We start from the raw sequence: 22,445 nt of genomic DNA on the forward strand, positions 1-22,445 counted from the left end.
GGCTAGTGCACCCAGACACAACACTTACGTGATTATACTGTCTCTAGCACTTAAGCTAACTCATTCTGAGCTTGTTTGGGTTACGTTTAAACAGATCCTCATTGTGCTGTGTAGAGATACTCTTTAGCCATTAATCAACCTCCTTCAACAGCCAGGCACGGTCTACATGGTACAGATGCACCAGAATACTTCTATGCTACTCTTGTTCTTATTAATAAGCTAACTTCAGTAAAAGAAAAATGCCCCTCTCTTCTCCTTTTAACCATCCAGTGCAAAGGTCAGAGGTTAAGGGTGAGACTCCTTGTCCCAAGGTGGCAACCAGGGAGCAGGGTGCTTGTCAAGGGGCGGGGCCACCCTTGTGGCCCCCGACAGCTTGTCAAAACTTAAGCGTCACTCCAGCCAAAATAATTGCCCGCCCCTGAGATACACGGTTTTTAGATGACAGAACAAGGAGCAACGGTCTCAAGTTGCAGCAAGGGAAGTTTAGGTTAGACATTAGGAAGAATTTTCTCACTAGTTGGGTAGTAAAACACTGGAACAGGTTACCCAGAGAGGTGGTGGGAGCTTCATCCTTGGAGGTTTTCAAAACCGAGTTAGACAAAGCTTTGGCTGGGATGATTTAGTTGGGAATAGTCCTGCTTTGAGCAGAGTTTGGACTAGATGATCTCCTGAGGTCCCTTCCAACCCTAACTTTCTCTGATTTTATCCTCATCTTAATACTACCTCCCTCCCATTAAAAACAGAGAACTTACTGCTTTATTATAGACATCAGTATCTTCCATTTTCCTACTCTCATCCTCACCTCATTAAAAAGTAGTTCCCGTCGCTGTTGCTTCCTTAGGTCCATCATCTTCACTGCCACTTGTCTCCCAGAGTGCTTCTCGCAAGCAATGCAGACAATGCCTGTGGATCCTTCGCCAATCTTCACATAGTTCTCCAGTAGGGTCCGTGGATCACCCTGGTCCACCACCATCCTAAGAGCAGCCTTGAACTGCTCATGAGTTACAACCACAGGGTCCTCATTGGCCAGCTGTCCCTTAGCAGAAGATTCCAGGGGTAGGTGAAGGTTGCTGGCACTAGTTTGAGTCTGTCTATTTCGGGGGGACCCTGCTGGCGATGGTCTGCCCTGTTGTAGAGTAACTGCTTTCTCAGTGGTTGGGGACTTCTGAGGGGTACTGGCTTCTGAAATCATCCTAGTAAAATCTTGTGCTGGATGATCAGAGGGAAGAGACTGGGCTTTGGATGCAGGGCTGCGTGGTGAGCCCCATTGCTGAGGCCTGAAGAAAGCAGTAGGCTTTGAGAAGAATGGAAAAAAAGAGTGCTGATTAGATAACAAGTAAAGAGAAGGCTGGATATATGTTATTCCCATAAAATTTGCAATGCGTTAGGAGTCAGGAGAGCTGGGTTCTGTTTTCAGTCTTGCCAGTGGCCTGCTATGTAATTCTAAGGCAAGTTGCATGGACTAAGATTTATAAAAGTGCCTAGTGATTTGGGTGCCACAATTTTTGTGTTATCAACTTCAGTCAGCTAAAATGGGCCTGATTATCAAAAATGGGGGCTCATCATATTCTGTAGAAAGCAGGCTGCTATAGAACAGTGGTTCCCAACTTTTTTTTATCCCGTTGACCGGCACAGGAGCGGGACAGGGCACACGGAGCCAGCTGCCTCCCTCTTGGGGCTGCCCACCCCCAGCTTTAACCCCACACATGACTGCTGGTGGTGAAGCCGGTCACCTAGGCAGACAGATGGGGGTCCGAACATGGGGCTCATGCCACAACCCAGCAGCCAACCCTTCGCAGCCCGGTACCAGGCCGTGGCCCTGTAGTTAGGAACCTCTGCTATAGAGTGCTTCAAGTTTGCAATAAAAATACTGAGGCACCCAAAATCACCAGGCCCTTCTGAAAATCATGGCTCCCTCTGCCTCAGTTTTTCCAGTTGTGAAATGGATAATAAGGATTCATAAATCACTTGGAGACTGATGGACAAAAAGTGTTCTATGAAATAGCCAGTGAAGCTACAGGAAGAGTTTTAATTAGGTGGAATGTAATTTACAAAATTGAAATTTGGCCACGACATCAAAGTTAACATTCTTTGTATTGGGAAAAGTGCCATGGGACTTTTAATAGCTCTAAGTGGTGAGGTGACACCTGCAGCACAAAGCCACCTAATTCCATTTCACTGTAGGAATCTGAAATTACCAACTCAGTAGGAATCCGAATTACCATGACTCCCTCCTGCAGCATTCAGGGCTCTCTCTGGAGACTTCCCACTCAAGTACTAAATTGGTCCTACCCTGCTCAGGCTATGAGCTCTAATAAAATGACAAACTGCAGAGATATGATTTCAAAATATGCATACTCCCATGCTAACACAGAATATAGATTTCTAAAAAGAATAAATTACTTAGGTTTTAAGATTTCTACGCATTGTCACTAGTCCCAGTGATGTTGACATTCAAAAACATAAAATGGGGTGATCTATTGAATATGTAACTAATCCAAAGTACCAACTTTGAAGTCAGTCATTTATACCATAGGGAAAAAAATGTTCAGTACCTACACACCTTTGTCCATCACTATATAGGCAGTCAAAAGCCAATCATGGGACTATATAGAGATAAAGCTGTAGAAAGTTACCACTAGAGAGAATTTTTCACCTTTAAATGTTCTTAAACATTCAAAAATAGACTAAACTAGACCTTAATTATAAAAATCTGGATATTTATCACAGATTTCTATTAACAGTCAAAACTTAAAGAGGCACAACTTGTTTGTTCATATACTGACTCACATCCAGTCATACATGTGTGTGCAAGCATGGTCATGTAGACACCGGCCTGTGTATGAGTGCACAAACACACAAGAAATGGCTTGTTGGAAATGACTTCCTACTTCTTTACTAATCTCCACCCCTGAGTTCCAGCACAGGCATGCTCCTGACAGGAAGGTATTTATTTCTGAACTCTTGTTTTGTCTTAGAAAAACAGTTTTTATATAACCCATAGCACACAAAAGGCCATCGGATACACACAGGCTTATACACGTCTTTCTGTTTAACCAAGCGTACCTACAGATTCCTGCTTCAACAATATGTCAACAATATGAGAGAAGGCATCAAACAGCTGTTGGCTGGTAATAAGCTCCCCCATTCCCAGTTAGATAGCTATGGAAGTTCCCAGGTCACTTCACCCATCAGATCACAGGCCCACAGCACTCCATCTTACATTGTCCCTGCACTGCCTCTCAAAGCATGCCTATTTCCATTTTTATCCAACTGTATTCTCTCATCAATCTGTCCCTGGTTACACATTTCCCTGTGGGAACACATCATACTTGTTCCTTTCCTTTCCTCAGACAACCAGCATGCATGTATGAACACACACATACTACATTACTGATAACATTTACACTTCGTATGAGAAGAGAGCGCAAGGGATATCATGCCCTTTTCCCTATCACAGGATAGGACAGAGGTGGTCATTTCTTACAGAGATTTAAGTTCAGATCTTCAGCCAGTGAAAAACAGGCATAGCATAATTGAGATCAATGAAATTAGGTTTATTTGCATCATATGAGAATGTGTTTTTTCCTACACCACTCCCCAAGGGTCAGAATCACAGAAAGACAGAGCTCTAAAGAGTCAGAAAGTTGTACTTGAAAACTAAGTGTTGAGCAGTCATTAGGAACTGGCCTGGTGGTACCAAACCATTTTAAAGAAGGCATCAAACAGCTGTTAGTTGGTAACAACACTTGGACAATTTGGGATGAACTGAAAGTTGTTACCTACAGTCTCTATATTCATCGGCAGTGCCTCAACTTTCCCTCAATTGTTTCTTTTTCTTTCTTTCTTTTTCTTAATTCTATTCATTCAAATAATAATAATAAAAAAAAGAGTCTTCCTAGGAGACGAATAGCTATGAATTGTACCATCTCCACAGACATTGATGCTTAAACAGAGTCTTGCTGGAATCTATTTATGCTGTTTATTTCCATGTGTCAGTATAGTCTACAAACATGAAAAAGTTTGTGTCTGTAAGCATAGCTTACTCTAGATAGCCCTCCAAATGTAGATGTAGCATGTACTAACAAAAAACCACTACCAGTATAAATTATACTGGTTTACTGAACAAATAAGTCGTGCAAACTGAAGCACTTCTATGCTGGTATAACTAGGGCTTTTATTAATATACTGTGGTAATTAAAAATAAAATCCCTAAATGATATGGCTATACAAGAAAAACCCCCTCTTGCATAGATAGGCCTGGCTGTCCTTTTCAGCTATATATCACAAACTATTCTGAGAGAAATATGGTCATCTGTTTTTCACGCTCTCCTTTTACTTTGGATCTGGATTAATGTTCCCCTGACTGATTCTGACATTACATTTTTACACTAATAGCTTGATGTCTATTGTTTGTCCAAAAAATTGCTTGAATGTGGAAGTAACCCAGAGAATGGAAAAGTCACCATAGTGTTTACATTTAATACACTAACTAAACATACCTTTATCTGCAGGGTGGGACCCGACTTGTTTGCGCCACTTGCTGATGGGAACATGCTTCGTAAGAACCTTCGCTTCAAGCTGTTTTCCCGTGATTTAGAGCCAGGGCTGCCCTCCCCAGAAGGCCTGGGATTTGACTGTCCCACCAAGCAGGGCTGAGGCCAACAGTCCTCTGAGCTTCTTTTTCCAGCCTTGTCACTCTTCCCAGTCAGAATAGGGGTGTACTGCTGGTGCTGGGAACCTAACGCGAGCTGGATGCAGCAACTGCCTACACCTTGGAATTCTGAAGGCCCAAGGGACTGTGCTTTCATTACCATACCATTGGAATGAGACTCCCCATCCACCCGGGGTTTATAATCTGGCCACATAGTCTGCCTTCGGGTCGCCTTGGTCCCACCATTACAATTGAGGTAGTCTCCACAGTTGTCTGTGTAGTCTGCGTCAGGGCTCTGAAGGTACATGTCAGGGGCCCTGTCCTCTCCCAGCAGTCCAAGTGACTGGGCTCTCCTCCTGCTGGTGGGACTCTTTCCCCTCAGAGTGTTGGAACTGATGGCAGAGAGCTTCTGAATATCATGGAGTATTCCAGAGATATATCCCTCCACTTCGACAGTGCTGCCCCTCACCACAGTCTGTCAAACATGCAGAAACAAAAGGGAAAAGTTAGAGCTCTACAACCCAAGGCTCAGGATGTCCAAAGCAGGGACTGCATTTCAAGTCTGCCTAGTCATTTAAAATTAAATGAAATGTTTTGCTTTTCAGTGCTTTCCTCCTCAAAAGTTTGATGACCTATGCACTGCTGTGACAAAGACATAGGTTTGGCTAAAGTTACAGTGCAAAATATTGTTTCCTTCATAGTGCTTTCCTAATGTCCCCAAATCCTGACCTACAAAATCCCTTCTAGTCTTTGGAGTACCCTAGACTAAAATTAGTCTTTATGTGGAATCTTACTGTTGCTCCAATATATAGTGCATTTCTTCTCCATAGTTCTGTTAATTCAGTCACAACCTGCTGTCCTTAGACTAATTTTAATTCTAGCTCTCCAAATTTGGGTCAATGCATCTTAATACCAATCATAAAATCCATATTGTTCCAAATCTGCATCCCTCCTTTGGTTGGCAAATCCATTGCAATTAAAATTGGTAAATGTATTCTTGGAAACAAAGGATCACAAGCAATTAACAACCATTTTGTAGGCAAATGATGAAGAATAAGACATCTATCCAAAAAGGCACCAATTCTATATGAGTAGCATGCCCTACATACACACCATTTTTTGGAATTGTTAAACTTAATTTTTTTAATTGCTGGTAACTTAAACCACCTGAATATCTACACAGTAATACCTAAACTAGTATAATTGCTACCACTGTATGAATCCACTCTATGTAGGGAAATCTTCCCTTGGAATGAAAAGCAATTTCCTGTTTGTTAATTTATTAACTGGGCTCTCCCCAACCATATTAGGTTAATTACACTGGACCAAATATTTAGTTGGTGTCAACTGACTCAACAATATTGGTGCACCATTTGAGAAACTGGCTTATTGTATTAAGGAAGAAAAGGTGGAGGAGAAAGATCCTATCAAACAGAAGTAATCTAAGAGCAATCAAATTTGTTTCATTGTGTGTATAAACTCTCCAACAACGGTAAATTCTCTCTGTAGTAACATATCTTTCTGTTTCAAATATTGATCTGTCTCTTTATCTTCAGTCTGAACTGCTCTGTTAACCATCAAATGTGGCTGAGGCACTGACTGAGAACTGGTTCCATCACTTTACACAAAGGTGGAGAAAAGGAAAAAGCTAGGAGAAAATGGTCAGAAACCCAGACTAACAATCTGATTCAACTGGGTCAGAAAGTCTTTTTTTCTGTTCCGATTCACTCCTTAAACCTCAGCCCTCGCAGCTTCTAGTTTGCTGCAGCATTTCAGACTTTGATAATAGCAATGATTTTAAATTATTTTAAAGTACCAGCTTTAGCAGTGGTCAGTGCAGGGCAGCACAAAATCCTCTTTCATGCTTCCACTGGGCAGTGAGATAGCGAAAACAAACAGACCCTTTCATATTCAGAGGTGGTTTATTAAGCCAATCCAAGATTCATATTCCCTAGTGGCATATAAGGGGATATTTCCATATCTCTATAGATATGGAAGTTTTCCACGGTCCATTTCTTATTTTAGGGTAATTGAATGACCAGTTAGTTGAGCTGCAGCAGTGCAATTTGTCATAGCTATATTCCCAATGTTCTACTACTGCCTCTGTTGTTTCTCTTTAAGATTAGGAGTGGATAAGGCTCCTCTCTGCCACTTTACAAAATCCTGGCATTATCTGGATTCCTTACATTCCTTAATGTTAATAGATCGTTTGCCTTTACAAGAGCATGGGAGGCATTGCTTCACTGGATCTCACTGAATTTTGGAAAGAATGGGAAGAATTCAAATTTCCTATCTTACCTTCATAGGTTGAAGCTGCACGCGAGTGATCCTTGAAGGGTCTACAACTGGCTTTGGGCGTTTCAATGTATCTAGAATATTTTGCCATTGAGGAGGTAGTCCCACAAATTTACCCTCCTTTGGGTCAAATGAGGTATGGACCCGGTGTTCAAAGTTCTGTGGAGCTGAGATCTCGGGGCGTTTCTTCTTCTTTTTGCGGAACATGGTGCCTGAATGAGAGACATCAAACACATTAGATCTGGTCCCACAGAGGAACTTCACAGTAGCTTTTGTATCACGTAAGAGTCTTGTGTTGATTTTCAGTAGTAGGCCTCAGGACACTTCATATAGGTAAAGAACATTTCCCATTTTTCAAACTGGAAGATGGAGGCATAGGGAAATCAGTGACTAGCTCAAGGTCACCCAGCAGAACCCAGGTCTCTCTTGAGTCCCTACCCACTACTCTACCCACTAGCCCACACAGCCTCCATATTGAATGGAGACAGCATCTGCTAGAACTAAAGCTGAATGTTGAAATGCAGCAATTTCATGTATATTGTTAGTGACATTGTAACCATGATGGTCCAGAAATTATTCAAGAGACAGGGTGAGATCTTTTACTGAACCAACTAATTTCTGGACCATCATAGCTACAGCATCACTCTTCCACTACCATAATGTGGAGGATACTGAAATCCAATGTTTACAACAGAAAATCCACAACCTACAGAAAAACGCCAGAACATCATTCTTAAACCTGTACAGGAAACATAACATCCCAAGGGGACTCATCATCTGCAACCCTTTAGCTAACACAACTCCATGGATGTAGCACACCGATGCAGGAGAACTTTGAAAAATCTGAGAAAATCTTCTTCACCTAACCTACTCCGAAGGGGTCAATTTAAACAGGAGATACTCACTTTTGCTACTAAACTAAGAGACATTAACCTAGAGAAGTCTAACTCTATCCAAGCTACAGAGTCAGTCCAATAAAAAGATTTCACTCTAAAAAATCTTTGCCTCATATATATTTTTAGAATGCTTTCCATATGCTGTTTTAAAGATATTTTTAATAGACATACCTTGCTATTCAGCTCAAACTGTGGAACCCAGTAATTTCTTTAGTTCAAAAAAAAAACTGAACTGTCAAGCACAGCACTTTTAAAACTGACAGCTTGCGAAGGGTCATCAGGAGACGCAGGGCTACGGAGACTTCAGCAGGGGCCAAAACTATACCATTTTAGGTGGGCAATGACAATCCCTTCTCGAATGTCTAGAAAGGGCCTCATACACTATCATAATCAAGTAATAAACTGGTGACATTTCTGCCTTGTTTTGAACAGTCTTTAAACTTAACCCTTCCCTGGAGTTATTCAAGTAATAAAATACAAAACTGAGCCTAAATTTCTCCTCAAGCTCCACAGGCCCTAAGGTTTCCCTGTAGGACCTGCTTTGTCCAAGTTCCTTGCTCCTTCTTTGTCAGAGTGGCACCCCAGCTATTCATCTCTCTCAACTGGAACAAACAAACATGAATCTCAAATATTTGCTTGGCTCTTCAGCGCAAAGTACTAAATATCTGAATTCAAGTCCTGCACTCTCATGCAAGTGCCACAATGCTGGTTCCCAAGACAAAGGATCGAAATCCATTTATCATGTCTTCATCTTTCTTAATTAAATTAAAAAATAGTAGCACTATTGATGCTAAGGTGAGTAATTCAAACACTGAAATGGAAGGTGATTCTTCAAAACTAAGTTGATTATGTTGCATTTAGTAGCCTTTTCAGCTTAAATAATTACTGTTTGTTGTTAATACATGTAGTGAAAGACAGAGATGAGGCAGTGATCATCTTTTTCTTGTGATTCTATAGCGTCTACCACAATTGGGTCCTGGTCTTTCACTGAAATGTCCAGGTGTTACTGCAGTCTAATAAATGACTTTAACAGCAACAGCAGCAGCAGCAGCAGCAACATGGAAGAAAACATATTCCAGATATTCCTAAATCTGGGGTTTGATTGCCCAACCCAAATATTTCATTATTTCTAGCTTTTTGCTTGTGTTAGTATTATCATCTGTACAGAACCACTAATGCACAGACACTTTCAGATTTCTCTGTTTCCCTGACAGCAGATTCCAGACACCTACCAAGCTCTTAAACTTCATAAAAATCTTTTTTTTCCCCACTGCAGTATCTCAGCTTCTGATGATTTTTGCTTTATAAATATTTACTTGAGTTAAAGGCATAGAGTGAGTAGAGTGATAATTTTTTCTGCAGTCGAGACGAACGTTTCTCATGACATTTGCCTTACAATTAGCACAACACAATGCCATGCTCTTTTATGATATAAGGCTATAACATTGTCCATGTTGTTACAGTTAGGTCTCTAGTTTAAAGCAAAGTGCAGATTACAATACAAGTTACAGATAAGGTCATTATTTGCCATACTGCTTTATTTCCTAAAATTAGGCCTTGAGTCTTGCAAACATTTTTATGCACCTGTGTAAATTGAGTGCTGTGAAACCTCTACTGAAATCAGCTTGGGAGGGAATGGAAAAAAATGGGACCACTCAAGGTAGTAAAAATTAAGCACATGTGTTAAAAGGTTTTTCAGGGTCAGGTCCTTAGACTATAATTACAGCAGGGTATATATACACCATTCTGTGCTGAAATACAAATTCTTTTGAAGTAAAAATACTGTGTGTTGCTGTACTACATCAAGCTGTGTTCAAAAGACGGTAAATCTCCTGTTATATCTGAAGAGCAAACAGATAATTTGGAGAAAGCCAAACCACTAAAAATTGCATTTAGAAAAAGAGTACAATGCAACTGCTGTGCCTAGGGAGGTTTTGCAGCCAGGGCCTTCTTTGGTTTGGAGACTGTTCCAATGCCACCCCCCAGGCACGCATCATTTAGTGGTCAGCTTGTTGAGGCATAGACCATCTTTCTGTTCTGTGCTGGCAGCACCAAGTGCAATGGGGTCCTTGTCTGTGATGAGGGTTCCCAGTATCTCCTGCAGTTTCCATAATAATTAATCAGGGGGCAATGCTCAAAGGAGAAGAAATGTAAAAGTAGTCTTTCTAGCCAATTGCACTGATGCTATTCACAGGACAGGTACTACAGCTGAGGATGCTTCAGCCTTTAACAGAGCCAGGAAGCATTAAGCACTGATAAAGCAATGCAAATATCAGCTTTCTGCCACGGCCACAACAAGTGAATCAATAATTATGAGAAAACAACAAAAAAAACCCAATTCCTTGAGCCACCAGGATGGAAACTCTCTTGAACAGAGTAGTCATGTGATCTTGTTTTAACCCTTGTAGTTCCTCATTTCACCCTGTTTCCTTTTAATTGTAGCCTGACTCATAGCATGACATTTGTAATTAGAAAGGGGAAGAGTCACATCCTTTTATTTACCTTAAAGTGTCTACCATGGAAGGGGATGTTGTTAAATAAAAAAAAAAAGCCACAATAATTCATAATAAGGCTATCCCTTGGTGATTCAGAATGTGACTGAATGTTTTCCATCTAAATTACTGAATTAAAATGTTCACTTTTGCATCTGGACCAAAATTTTCAGCTGTGCTTCAGAAGTGGACCCATCGTGGCCTATCAGTTAGTATATTCACATAAACACTGCATTTGGGCATTCACATTAGATAACTGCACCTTTTAATAATCATTTGGCATGCATTTAGTTTGTATACACAAATGCATATTGCACAGATACAGGTATATATTTATCTACTAAGTTCATGGTCATTTGTACAGTGGCTGGCTGCAAATGTGACCTTTTTTTTGGTTAATAAACAGAGCATTATAATGATCAATTGTATCCAAGTCTGTACATATAACACCTCCAGTTTTCAATGACATTTGCTTTACATTGTCAAGAGCAATCTTTGATTATAAATACAATCTCACATCAGACAGGTGGTTGTAGTTAAAGGGACACCGTTTGAAAAATCACACACTTCAAATAAGTGTTTAAAATCCTGTTCAAGGTTTGTATTTCGTTCAAACTGGACAGTGAAAGGAGACTGCTCCATTACACACTTTGTGGTTCTCATGCACCAGCTATTATGTTTGGATTTCCATCACCACTGAAGAATGTTTAAATAGAAGAAAATTGTAATTCAATAACAAATTCATAACAATATTTTATGCATACAAGGTTTAGATTTTATAATTAAGCAAACCTATATTTAGTCTTAGATAGTTAGACAGCATCCATTCAATATCTCACACACCCTATGACACTGATATTATAATAAACTATTAGACCCAAGTCTTTTCATTTACTGATGACAGCTACACTGTAAGAAATGTCACAAATACAAATAATAAAAGTCACTACCACGAGACAAAAGCAGCCGGAGATTGAAATTCTCTCAGTGATCCATTTCTGCTGCCTGGGAAACCACGTTAGATTTTTCAACTCCAGATACAGCTTTTCATAGATGATACAGTTCCAAAATCTGTCACATCTGCCAGTGAGCATGAGAAAAACCCACAGCCAGCAGATTCAGAGCAGTGGGAGGGATCAGCTGGAAAGGAGGGGCAGGGAGAAAAAAGGGTCAGGCTTCAATGAGAGAAGGGGGGGGGGGGAACTGGAAGAAAGAGAGGGGAATCAGAGTTGAAAAAAGGCATAGGAGTGGGTGGGAGTCAGACTGACATCAGAGGAATACAGGGGCATAGAAAATGATTAGCTAGACTGAAAAACAAGGAAGAAAGTCAATGATAACAGGAATTGTTCTTTGTTGTCATATAGTATTTCAAATACTGAGATAGATATGCTCTCACTCATTCTTTGTTATTTCACCAGTTTTTTTCTGATATCATTTATAAACCCCACGGGTGAATATGGGATACATATATGCTACACCTATATTGTGTTATGCATGTACGCACGCATATAACCCCATTCTCCTCTGTCACTGAATGTGTGTGTGCACACACATTTGGGTCATGCCGATATTAGATTCACAAATTGTGAAAGCTCCTGCCTTAGAAAAGCTTTTTACATTATCTAGCATAAATTTGGCTCAGTACATCCAAAACCCACCTAGCAGTATGGCAATAAACACAGTTCAGAAAAAGCTTAGGAAAGATATGTTCATCCTGTTGCAGGTTTTACTCTTAATCAAGGAAAAAAACCCCAATAAATCAGCTTTGTGGACCTTATTCAGCCTTTTGGGAAAAGCCATGCATAAAACGAAAGTGCAAGCACCCAACTTCGTCATCTGCCACAAACTAAACCAGCAATATAACAAATAAGTCTCTCCTAAGCTTATTTCTAATAGAATATTAATCTGTGTGCCTGACTACGTATTCACACAGAATTTAAAGCATTAAATCAGTTTGTTGTGTTTCTAGGTTGCTTGAAGCACCCATTTTGCCAGACATACTTTATTATCAGGAAAAAAAAATGACAGGCTTTAAATACAAAAAGTGATAGCACACACAGCAGGCAAGCATCATCTCATCCTTAGGAAAAGCTGGGCACCTAAAACTGCATTTCTAGAACCAATACCTGAGATAAAGGTGGAAGGAGCCATCACAGCAGGGCACCACATTCAGCTAAAATTTCAGATATCAAACCTTCTTTCCCATCTTTCTTCCCTTCACCCACCCTTTGTTATCATTCCTTACTGTGTAAAGTCTCATTTAGATTTGTAAGCTCCTCAGTCAGTGAAGGAACCTGTCATTTTTCTTTTGTCTGCAAATGCTATGAACATATATGGATTGGTATAAATAATAATCACGTCAGAAAGCTCAGGAGGGCAAACATCAGAGGAGTCTAGAAAGCTTAGAACGTAAATACTATGTATGTATTGTGCACATGTGCACACATGCACACAGTGATCTATTTAGCCTGCACCACACTTGAATTCTGTTACCTTGGGTGTGACTTGAAAATCATTGTATTTTAATGTAGTTCTCTTCTGTTCGGAGAACTCTCCGAGATCCTCCTCCCTTTGCCCTTTGGCGCCAACATCACAGTAATTCCTCCTGTACATGAGGATTGGATGAGGTCCTCAAGCCTCCTTCAGACCATAAACACCCTTCAGATGGTGAAATAATACTGTAAATAATGTGAAAATCTCTCTCCTAGAGGGCCCACCTGAGATTAGGTGGCCATGCACTGAACAGAGAATCCTTGCCCTCAAGACCTTACAATCTAAACAGATGAAATTGATAACAATGTCCTTTCTCCTATTTTTTATCTTTGGTTTACTGATGACATAGAAAGATCAAATGAGTAGCCCAAGTTCACAAAGAAAGCCTATAGAAGAGTTAGGAATTGAAGCCAACTTTTCTGAGTCCCAATAAAGTGCTTTAATGGGAAGATCTAGAAGAGCAGCCCCATTCAGTTCTTTTTAGGTCCACTAGAGTTAGTAAATATCCATGTGGTACCAGCAGAAAGACTACTTTGTCATCTATTTTGGAAGTAGCACTGCCCAGAACTCACTCTTTTGAACTAGCCTGTCAGACACAAACTCTTCTTATCTACCTCTCTTACCTCATGCACACTTGCTTTTACATAAGTGGACACTTCCATACAACTGCAATTCCATTGTATTTGCAGGTGGGCATTGGAGGTCTATACTGCAGCACTGCAAGGACCCACTGCTGCTTCCTGCTGGTGCATCTGAACATGGTGATAAACTGTTTCAGTTTAAAAACCATGTTATTGCACTGTACCCAACTTGGCATCATAACGGTCCTTGTTCCATTAATTCAATGGAGGCATTTGCTGACTCTGTCCCTTCCTTTTAACCCAATATATAAAGAAAGGGAGACACTTTCCATCTGATTCTCCAATGCTCAGTATCTTGTAGTCATCTACATTTGTACAAATCAAATCGGAATGGCATCATTTTACCTTCACTGTGACCACCCAGGGTGTAAGGGAATGAGGGATCAGACCCTGAGATTCTTGCATTAACATTGTAGAGGGAATTAAATGGATGGCAGCACCATGCTGTGTGACCACAGTGACATCAGCACTGACCACAGCTATCAGGATGTGACAGTTACTAACAACAATGAAAACAAATCTATCCCTCATTTATCACAATATAGGTAAAAATCCACTACTTTGCATTGAATACTGAACATCTCAAAGGGCTTTTTGAAAACATTAAATCTGTCAACAGCCAGTGAGACGGTCAGTTGTCCTCATTTCACAGATGGAGAGGGACAGAGAGGTAAAGTGGTTACCCAAAGTCACATAGTGAGAAAACTTGTGTTTGGAGTCCAGCATCCTGATGGATTTTCAGTCCTTTGCTGGAGCCCAAAGACTACACTGATCTGCAACCACATTTAAGTAATAGCAGGTCAGACCAAGCTCTTCTGAGGTAACAGTTATCCTATTATCCGGCTCTTAGTGACTTAGAATGGAAGGAAAAGGGAGGAATACATTATCTGTACGGCCAAGAGTATGTGTTGATACCACCTAGCATAACAGACTCCTAGACCACCCATGCCAGAAGCGGTGCAGGCAGCCTGTGTGTGTGCGTGTCATATGGCAGATCACTGTGGGGGTAGGGAGCAGAAAGGAGAGCAGCAGATTGGGGAGGGGTAGGGGATAGAAGTGGCACTTCAGGAGGGTGCAGGCCTTAATCTGTGGCACACCTTCCAAAACAGTTGGCCTCCACTGTCCTAGACCATAACTTGGGCTCCAGAGTGCTATAATACTACAAATAAATAAATTGCTACTATCATATACTTGACCCTACTCATCAAGAAGTTATAAAGCAGTCGAATTGCTATCATATTCCAAATTAAAAACAACTCATCCCAGAGGCAAGATAATTTTCTCTTGAGGCTTTTGAAAGGGAACAGAATTAAGAAAGATTTCTAATGTTTATTTTATCATTTAACTCAAATGTATTCACTTTGGGTAAAACAAAGGAAATCAGTTGAAAACAGAGGTAATAGCAATATTGATAAAGGGTCAATTCAGCTATCTAGAAGCAGCATAATATAGGATCATCCAGAAAGATACCACACTAATGAATGCCTTAAATACAAGGGCAATATGAAATAGAAACTGCCTGATTTTCTACTCTGTTACAATAGGCTTGCACTGGTAGGTTTGGTGGAAAAGCATGATTTCCACTATAATTTTGACTAGCAATTCCCAATCTTTCTTTGGCAGCCCAGCAGCTGGTTCAAACCTACCTACTATAATTGAATTTTGGTAAGGCTTGTGACCCCACTCATTAAACACTGTGATTCTATTTGGGGTCACAACCTCAGGTTTGGAACCGCTGTTCTAGACCTTACTCTTGGTGGGGATCTAAAAAGGTCCTGATGACAATGTGCTTCCTGCTATCTTCAGAGCTGGAAAGGACAGCAGCATGTTATGTTACCCTCCAATGACTATTTAATTGACAGAAGAAGGGTGTTAACTAGGCTCCCCTAGAGCCTCATCTAAATCTTGGCCGACGTAGACTCATGCTAAGACAACTCCTTGGATAAAACAGTTTCTACAAGGATATACAGGATCTTCATAAAGTCCTTGTACACTTTTAAACTTTAATAACTTAGGTTGTAGGTATGATAGAAACATTCTGTAAATGGCATTTAAAAGCAAATTTATTAAAGTTTTAGGACAACTAGAGTACATAATGCTAGACTTCAATATAACCACCATCCATCATGATACAGTGCTCAATATGATCTTCCAACTCCTTGAAAACATTTCCCAGTTGCTCTTGAGTTACTACACTAATTGCATTGATGATCCTAGCCCTAAGTTCCACCAAAGAACGTGGTTTTGATAAGTCAACTACACTTCTAACATGTCCCTGTAAAAAGAAGTCCAATGGCGACAGGTCAGGTGAACAAGGTGGCCAAGCAATTGGTCCACCTCTGCCTATCCACTTTTCTGGGAAAACATCATTTAGGAAATGTTGTACATTGAGAGCGTAGTGGCACAGAGCTCCATCTTATTTAGGAACAAATTTGTTATTACTTATGAAGTCTAGCATTGTGTATTCTAGTTGCCCTGAAACTTTAATAAATTTGCTTTTAAATGGCATTTGCAGATTGTTTCTATCATACCCAAGTTATTAAAGTTTAAAAGTGCACAAGGACTTTATGAAGACCTTGTATAATGAATATTAATTAGCAGAAGCTAAAACAAGGCAGTCAGGCAGACTAGGTAAGACACTAAAATATTGTATGAACCTGGAGAATAGAATGCATGTTGTAAAATGCATTTTACTTACCTTTTTTACTTACTGCTTAATTCTTTCAAACAGTTCATTCAAAATATTTAGCCCTTTCTTCTGCTCATTAATTTCATTTGAACAGATTGTGGATTTTGCAAATGCATCAAATAGCTTAGACAAACATGACCAAATTGTGGGTTGCTCACACTTTTTAAAGCAAATATCCAGTCTGTTATTCAATATTCAAAAGTTTCTATTTTAAGATTTGTGGCTGGTCTCCCAACTTGTGTAGTAGGGAGATCGCTTCTCGGCCTCTTGAAGGCTCATATCAGGTGTTATTTCTGGCCTATGACATGAAAGAGAAAGTCTTAGAAAGTACTTGTACTTGCCACTGAAAGGAATTGTTTGGTTACAGATTTCATCTATCCGTTAACCAAATCTTATCTACAGATCCAAAATGTTCTTTCCATGAACATTCATACATGTAAAACTTTATTCAAGTGAATGTTCAAAAACAAACTACAGAAGAGCACACACAGACCACTTTGAACTGCAGCTGCTAATTCAGCAAACTATCTGCAAATGGGGCTTCCCATTACTTGACCAGGTCTGTTTAACAAGATTTGATCTATAAGCCATTGTTTGCTCATAGCAAAATACTGCACAGTGTGAGCATGAATGCACAGCTTCATGACATAATTAATAACTAAACTGTTTAAGGGGAGAGAGAATGTATATAGTAGCAGTACAGCAGCATCTCGTTCACAGGCAGCTCCATATGGCTTCATCTGCATTGGGTATTATCATAGAGGATTTCTAAGGTGGGGGGGAGGGCGTCTACCACTTGTGCTTTCAGCAAATGCATTTCCATATTTTCTACATGTTCCCCAGCCCCACTCACCAGCTACAAGCTTCCTTTCTTCTTCTTCACTGTTCAGTCATTGAATATATTAAGTCATTAATATCCTGTCAAACAAAAAGACAAAAAGATCAGCAAATATGATTGGACAAGGCTACCTTCTCTACTTATGACGTGTAATTATCACTCGGCTGAAAGACATTGTGTGTACTTATCTAATTGGAGAAATGGATTTAAAATAGTATGAAGTTAACCAGTCCCAGATATTTAGTGTATATATACACACACAGTATTATGGCATGGTATTTCACTAGATGTGCTGAAATGAGCTTGGCTGACAGGAAAGGTAAAAATCAGGGGGCCTGGGCACAAGTTGGTGAAGCAATGGGTAACTGACAGGTATGGCGAGTATCCCTGCAGATGTAAGAGTCCTCCATGGAAAGATTGCTATATCTTGCATAAAGATAGTGAGCATGCATGCTCCTGACCTGCTGTCTGCTTTCCCAGGCACCACAGGGGGGTGACTTTAACCCCTTCCTTACTCCAGCATTTTAAGAGAACACCCTGTCAGGTTCAGCAAGACATTTTCACCCCGTATTTCTCATTATCCGAGCTGTTGACAGCTTACACTGCCAGGTCCCAAACACCACATCCCTCATGACAGACACACATGCTGGCCCTTATCACAGGGACGAGGAAGTGAAAGACAGGATCTTACTGACAACGGTGGTAGAGGACAAATCCAAGGGAGATGAGAAAAAGGTCCGCAGGAAAACTCCACCATCACCATATGGCAAAGCCGATTGGTAGATAGTGTTGCTGGGCTATAGGATTGAAGATGGAGCAAACTGCTTCCCAGAGGAATCCAACTCCTGGTTTTCTCTGTCCTCTAGACCCATCCCTCGAGGGAAAAGCCACATGATCCCTGAACTGCTCCTCTCACTGCCCTAGGCTGGCACTGCCAACCCATGAGACCACATCATGCTAATTCCTGGCAGGGGCAAGATTTAATACACAGTTGTGAAGCGAAAGGGTTAACTTGTAGCAGCACGTTCACTAGAGAGCGGAGATGTTAGCTTAAGCTGACAAACCCAGTAAACCGATGAAACAGCGGCCATTAGAATTTCCTTGTTTCTCTCAAGGAAAGAAAGCAAATTCGATATGCCTCCCCAACCTAGGATATGAAGCTTACCCCACACCTGTCAGTGCTCCGGAGCCAGAGGCGAGGTAGGTACGGTCTCGTGCTGGAATTCACTGACGCGCTGAGAAACTTGGGAGAAAGAAGGTAGGAGAGCGCGGGAGAGGAGAAGGGGGTGGAGACAATCTGACATGTTTGTACAGTGCCTGGTTCACCTAAGCTGCGAGTTTGATTTCAGGGTGTGGTGGATGAGACACAAACACTCAGCGCAGGAAAGCCTCAGACTTCAGTTCCAGAAAGCATGACGAATGCTGACACTGGAGCCTCCTGGGACCCTCTTTCCTTCTCCTCCTAACTATCTCCTCCCTTTGGTCTCTGGAAGGAAAGGGAGAGAATGCACTCCAAGTCTCATCAGGTCGCTAAGGTTGCTGGGTCTCAGACAAGACTGGTGAGGTCTCCTCCCACCCCCTCCTCTCTGGCTGACCTATTAAAGCTCTGACTTGCTTGTTAGTTCTTCTCTCTTGTCTCCACAGCCTCAGGGCCTAGAGCTGCTGTGGTTTTTAATGAATCCTGACATCTTTTCCTCTGTAGTCCTAGCTGCGAATTTCAAGACCTGCCACAATTTTCTACCCATTCCTGGCAGGGGCAGCTTTGATTGTTTTATACATGCCTGGCTATATGATAATTAATTAATTAATTTGCATTGCAGATATGCAGCACATGACCTGGTGCTGTTACTTTTCCCTTATAGCCTGTTGTGAGTCACTGCTGTGAGGTTTACTGTCTCCTATCACCCTATAATTCTGTAGCTCTGACTGTGCTGTAGCTCAGGGCTTATTGACTCCTGGAAACGGACATTTCGGCATGTGACTCATGTTCACTAGCACATTAGATACATCAGCAAGCAGCAGAGGGGACAGGGTAAATAGGTGGAAGGTGTTGGCATTAGAAACACAAACAGCAGCGAGGGATAGGAGGAGGTCAGAGTTCATAAGTGTTCTTCCCTTAGGTCAAATAAAGGGGATTCTTGGCCTATTACAACAGTATATTGCAAGCAATGCTGTTTTAACACCAAAGTTATTAGGTTCAAAGAGCAAAGGTAAAAGTCAGGTTTAGAAAACCCCCCAACACATCATTTATTTCTTTTTGTTTGTAAGTTTTGCTGTCCTGGCCTTAAAAAAAGCTGTGGTGTAAGCAACCCCAGCTAATTAAACTGTCATTATTTATATGGGGAGTGAGCGTGACATTGTGGCCTGAATAGTGCACTGAAGCAAGCCTCTGGGGATATGGCTTCTATTCCCAGCTCTACTGCTGGCCTGCTGTGTGAGTCTATACAAGCCATTTGAACCCTGCTGTACCTCTTTTTGCCTTTCTTACCCCTTATTTGTCTCATCTATTTAGGCTGCAGTTGTGCAGAGCCAGAACTTTGTGTCTGCATACACCTGGCCTAGGATCTCAGTTGGGAGCTATAGGAACTACAGTAGTGTAAAGAATAATAGCACCACTTGGCCAGAGTTGGTATTTAAAAAGTCTGTGGTCAGTAGTAGAATAAATTTTGTATTTTTAGACAGACTCGGGTTCATAGCCCTCTCACTTTCAGAACCTCGGACCTCTCATAAGGAGTTTTCCTGGAAGTGCAAGCATTGCTTCTTTAAATTGTCCTACAAGCTCTTGCCCATCAAGCCTTGCTAAAGAAACTGAGATTTCCTGCCTATTACATCATAGCAACTTCCCTAGGCTATAGGAACTAAGATTAGCCAAATTCCTTTCTGTCTGGAGATTGGACTGGCTTCTTCAATATTGGCTTATATGAATTAGAGTATCATAGCAGTTGTAAACAAGAAAAGGAAGTTTGTCTTAATAACGTTAAAGATCAAACAATGATCAAGAGAGAGAACCCATTGCAGTCCAGCAGCTCTTCCACAATCTCAACAGCAAAATGCGAAGTCCTGTCATGTAGAGGACTGGAGTTCAAGAACTGCACATGATCTCTCATTTGCTAGGTTAGCATGGGATGCAACTGCTGCTGAGGTGGCTGTCACAATCTTACATACTGTCAATGGCATCCGTTCTGTCTGTTCTTTGATGTTGTACCAAATGATGAAGGTTAATGTACCTGGGCATTGTAAGAATGATGTAGCCATGATGGCCCAGCAATTATGTGAGTGGCAAGCATTTCCTGGGATGATATCTTCTATTGGACCAACTATGCAGTTGAGATAAAGTTAGATAAGCTTTCAAATAGGAGACATTCTTCCTCAGGTCTCTGATCACAGGAAGGCAGCCACAGCATAGTGATAGTTTGTATTTAAACAGAGTTTGTGATCTGTAGTAGAATAAACCCTATGTTTTGGCTGGCTCCCTACAATCAGAGACCTGAGGAAGAATGTCTTACATTCGAAAGCTTGTCTAAAACTTCATTCCAACTACATAGCTGTTTCAATAAAATATATCACCCCAAGATCCTTGCCAATCTGGGTGCATTTTGGGGTGCACAAATAAATATCAGTTTATATTGTACTAGTCATGCAGGGCTTGGAACTGGTTTTATGTTTGCATCAGGGTAATTTCACATGGATTTAAGAGACACATCCACGAAGACAGGTTTCATCAAAGGAGGAAGAACCTAGTTCTACTAGCCAGGACAAGGAATTTGGGTGGAGCCAAAGCAGCTTTGATATGAGCCTCTACAGCCTGGGATCATAAATGAAGACTAGGACATTTTTTAGGTATTTGTCTGAAACACTGATTTCCATAATCCCAAGCACTTTTGACAATAAGGATGCATCAAAGAATAAAAAATACCCTTATTTTTCCTCCTCATTATCTGTCCCATTGCTGATTTATAACATGCTGCTACTATTGCTGATGCTCCCCTGAACAATTTTGCAAGAAAATATACGTATATGTGTCACCCTTCTTATAGTAGTTGTACTGCATCCTGCTCTTTTAGAACCCATCACTTAATCACAGGTCATTCATGACTGGGGACCAAAAAAAAAAAAACAAAACAAAAAATCAGAGAGCACTGGTTAGCCTCATTCCAACTCAGCCACACCACATACTATGTCACCAAAAGGGATAAAACTTGTTGCTTTAGATCCACACTAGATTGGCTAAAAAGCACCAGCACCCACACACACACACACGGTGTCTAACCCAATCTGTCAGTTGCAGCAGATGAAATTCAGATACTTTTTTTCCTCTTTTTTTCCCCCCTCTCTTTTTTTTTTTTGTTTGTTTTTTGGCAGGGGGTGGGGCAAGGCTTCCTACTGGATGGGTATATGCCAGAGGCTGGGAAAGGCAGTTCAGCAATAGGCTTGGAGTTCAGGTGCAGTTTAGACAAGCTCTCTAAAACTTAGGTGCTTACCCATGGCTGAACCATGAAGGTATTATGCTTCTAATACTGGGCAGGGAATCTTATCAGAAGGCTCGCTCACAGTATTTTGTTTATAATTAATTATTTTATTTTATTGTGTTCTTGGATTTCAATTCTAACCTACAACAGCTTCTCTTGGGATGCTTCAGCACTTGCTGAAGACCCTTCATATAATTTACTGTCTATATTATAGTAGTGCTCTAGAGCAGGGCTGTCAAAGATCCGGTGCACGGAGCCCTATCATTCAGTCTGCTATGCTGCCTGTGGACCGTGGACTGGACCTATGCACAGAGCCAAATCTGGCACATGCTGTGTGCAGGGCCACATGTGCCCTGTGCACCGGATCCAGCCCATGGGGCTGGTCTGCATGCCCGATTTGGCCTGTGGACCAGCCCCATGGCTAGGGACAGAAGTTGCACTTAAAACGGTTTAAGTGATCAGAAATTGGTTTAAACAGCTCAGTACACATAAACCAGTTTCAAAATGGCAGAAACTAGTTTAAGATAAACCTGGCTGAATGTAGCATCTGACTTAACTGATTAGGGTCAAACCAGTTAACGAAACTTCTATCCCAGACCTCTTCCTGGTTTAAGTTAAATCAGTCCCCCAGCATGCTTTCCAGCCCTGGGCTGGGCTTTGCTGTCTGCCCCAGAGAGCAAGGCTGGCCCCGGCCCTCTGCTCCTTAGCAGTGAGGGCTGGCTGACAAGGGGGTAGGGGAGCAAGCCCGACTGGGTTAAACACCCCTTCCCCCACTCAACTTACTGCTGGCTGCAACTGTGGACTGCAAATCCTATAGAGGCACCCAGAAGCAGGAAGAGGACGTGATAAGCAACCTTGCTGAGTCCTGCTGCTGTAGTTCTGGACTGCAAATCCCAGAGACCTTGGTGGCAGCAAGAAGAGGAAGTGAACACACAGCCAGAGAGCTCTGCTGTAGCACCTCCCTGCTTCTGGCCTGAG

The 22,445-nt window shown here is 41.3% G+C and overlaps 1 protein-coding gene and 1 long non-coding RNA gene across 6 annotated transcripts in view; one reads left to right on the forward strand and one right to left on the reverse strand.

Annotated features, from left to right (window-relative positions):
• PAK6 (p21 (RAC1) activated kinase 6) overlaps window positions 1-22,445 on the reverse strand; it is a 59,076-nt gene that overhangs the window by 18,993 nt on the left and 17,638 nt on the right. Inside the window, exons 1-6 of one of the 4 annotated variants that reach the window (XM_059722998.1) lie at window positions 18,164-18,559; window positions 17,014-17,078; window positions 16,170-16,458; window positions 6,953-7,161; window positions 4,503-5,129; window positions 803-1,294 (exon numbers count right to left, since the gene is read on the reverse strand). In XM_059722998.1, coding sequence (XP_059578981.1) covers window positions 803-1,294; window positions 4,503-5,129; window positions 6,953-7,156 — 1,323 coding nt within the window. In that variant the 5' untranslated portion in view covers window positions 7,157-7,161; window positions 16,170-16,458; window positions 17,014-17,078; window positions 18,164-18,559. Of the gene's footprint in view, window positions 1-802; window positions 1,295-4,502; window positions 5,130-6,952; window positions 7,162-16,169; window positions 16,459-17,013; window positions 17,079-18,163; window positions 18,560-22,445 lie in introns of those variants that run through there. The other 3 variants (XM_019496574.2, XM_019496573.2, XM_014595475.3) reach the window with 3 other exon arrangements.
• The window catches only part of LOC132248787 (uncharacterized), a 33,697-nt gene continuing 29,193 nt past the window's right edge, over window positions 17,942-22,445 (forward strand). For both annotated transcript variants that reach the window (XR_009460196.1, XR_009460197.1), the window contains exon 1: window positions 17,942-18,198. This is a non-coding gene — a long non-coding RNA (uncharacterized LOC132248787). The remainder of the gene's footprint in view (window positions 18,199-22,445) is intronic.

The sequence above is a fragment of the Alligator mississippiensis genome, chromosome 2 (assembly GCF_030867095.1).
Source record: "Alligator mississippiensis isolate rAllMis1 chromosome 2, rAllMis1, whole genome shotgun sequence".
NCBI classification, from domain to species: Eukaryota; Metazoa; Chordata; order Crocodylia; family Alligatoridae; genus Alligator; species Alligator mississippiensis.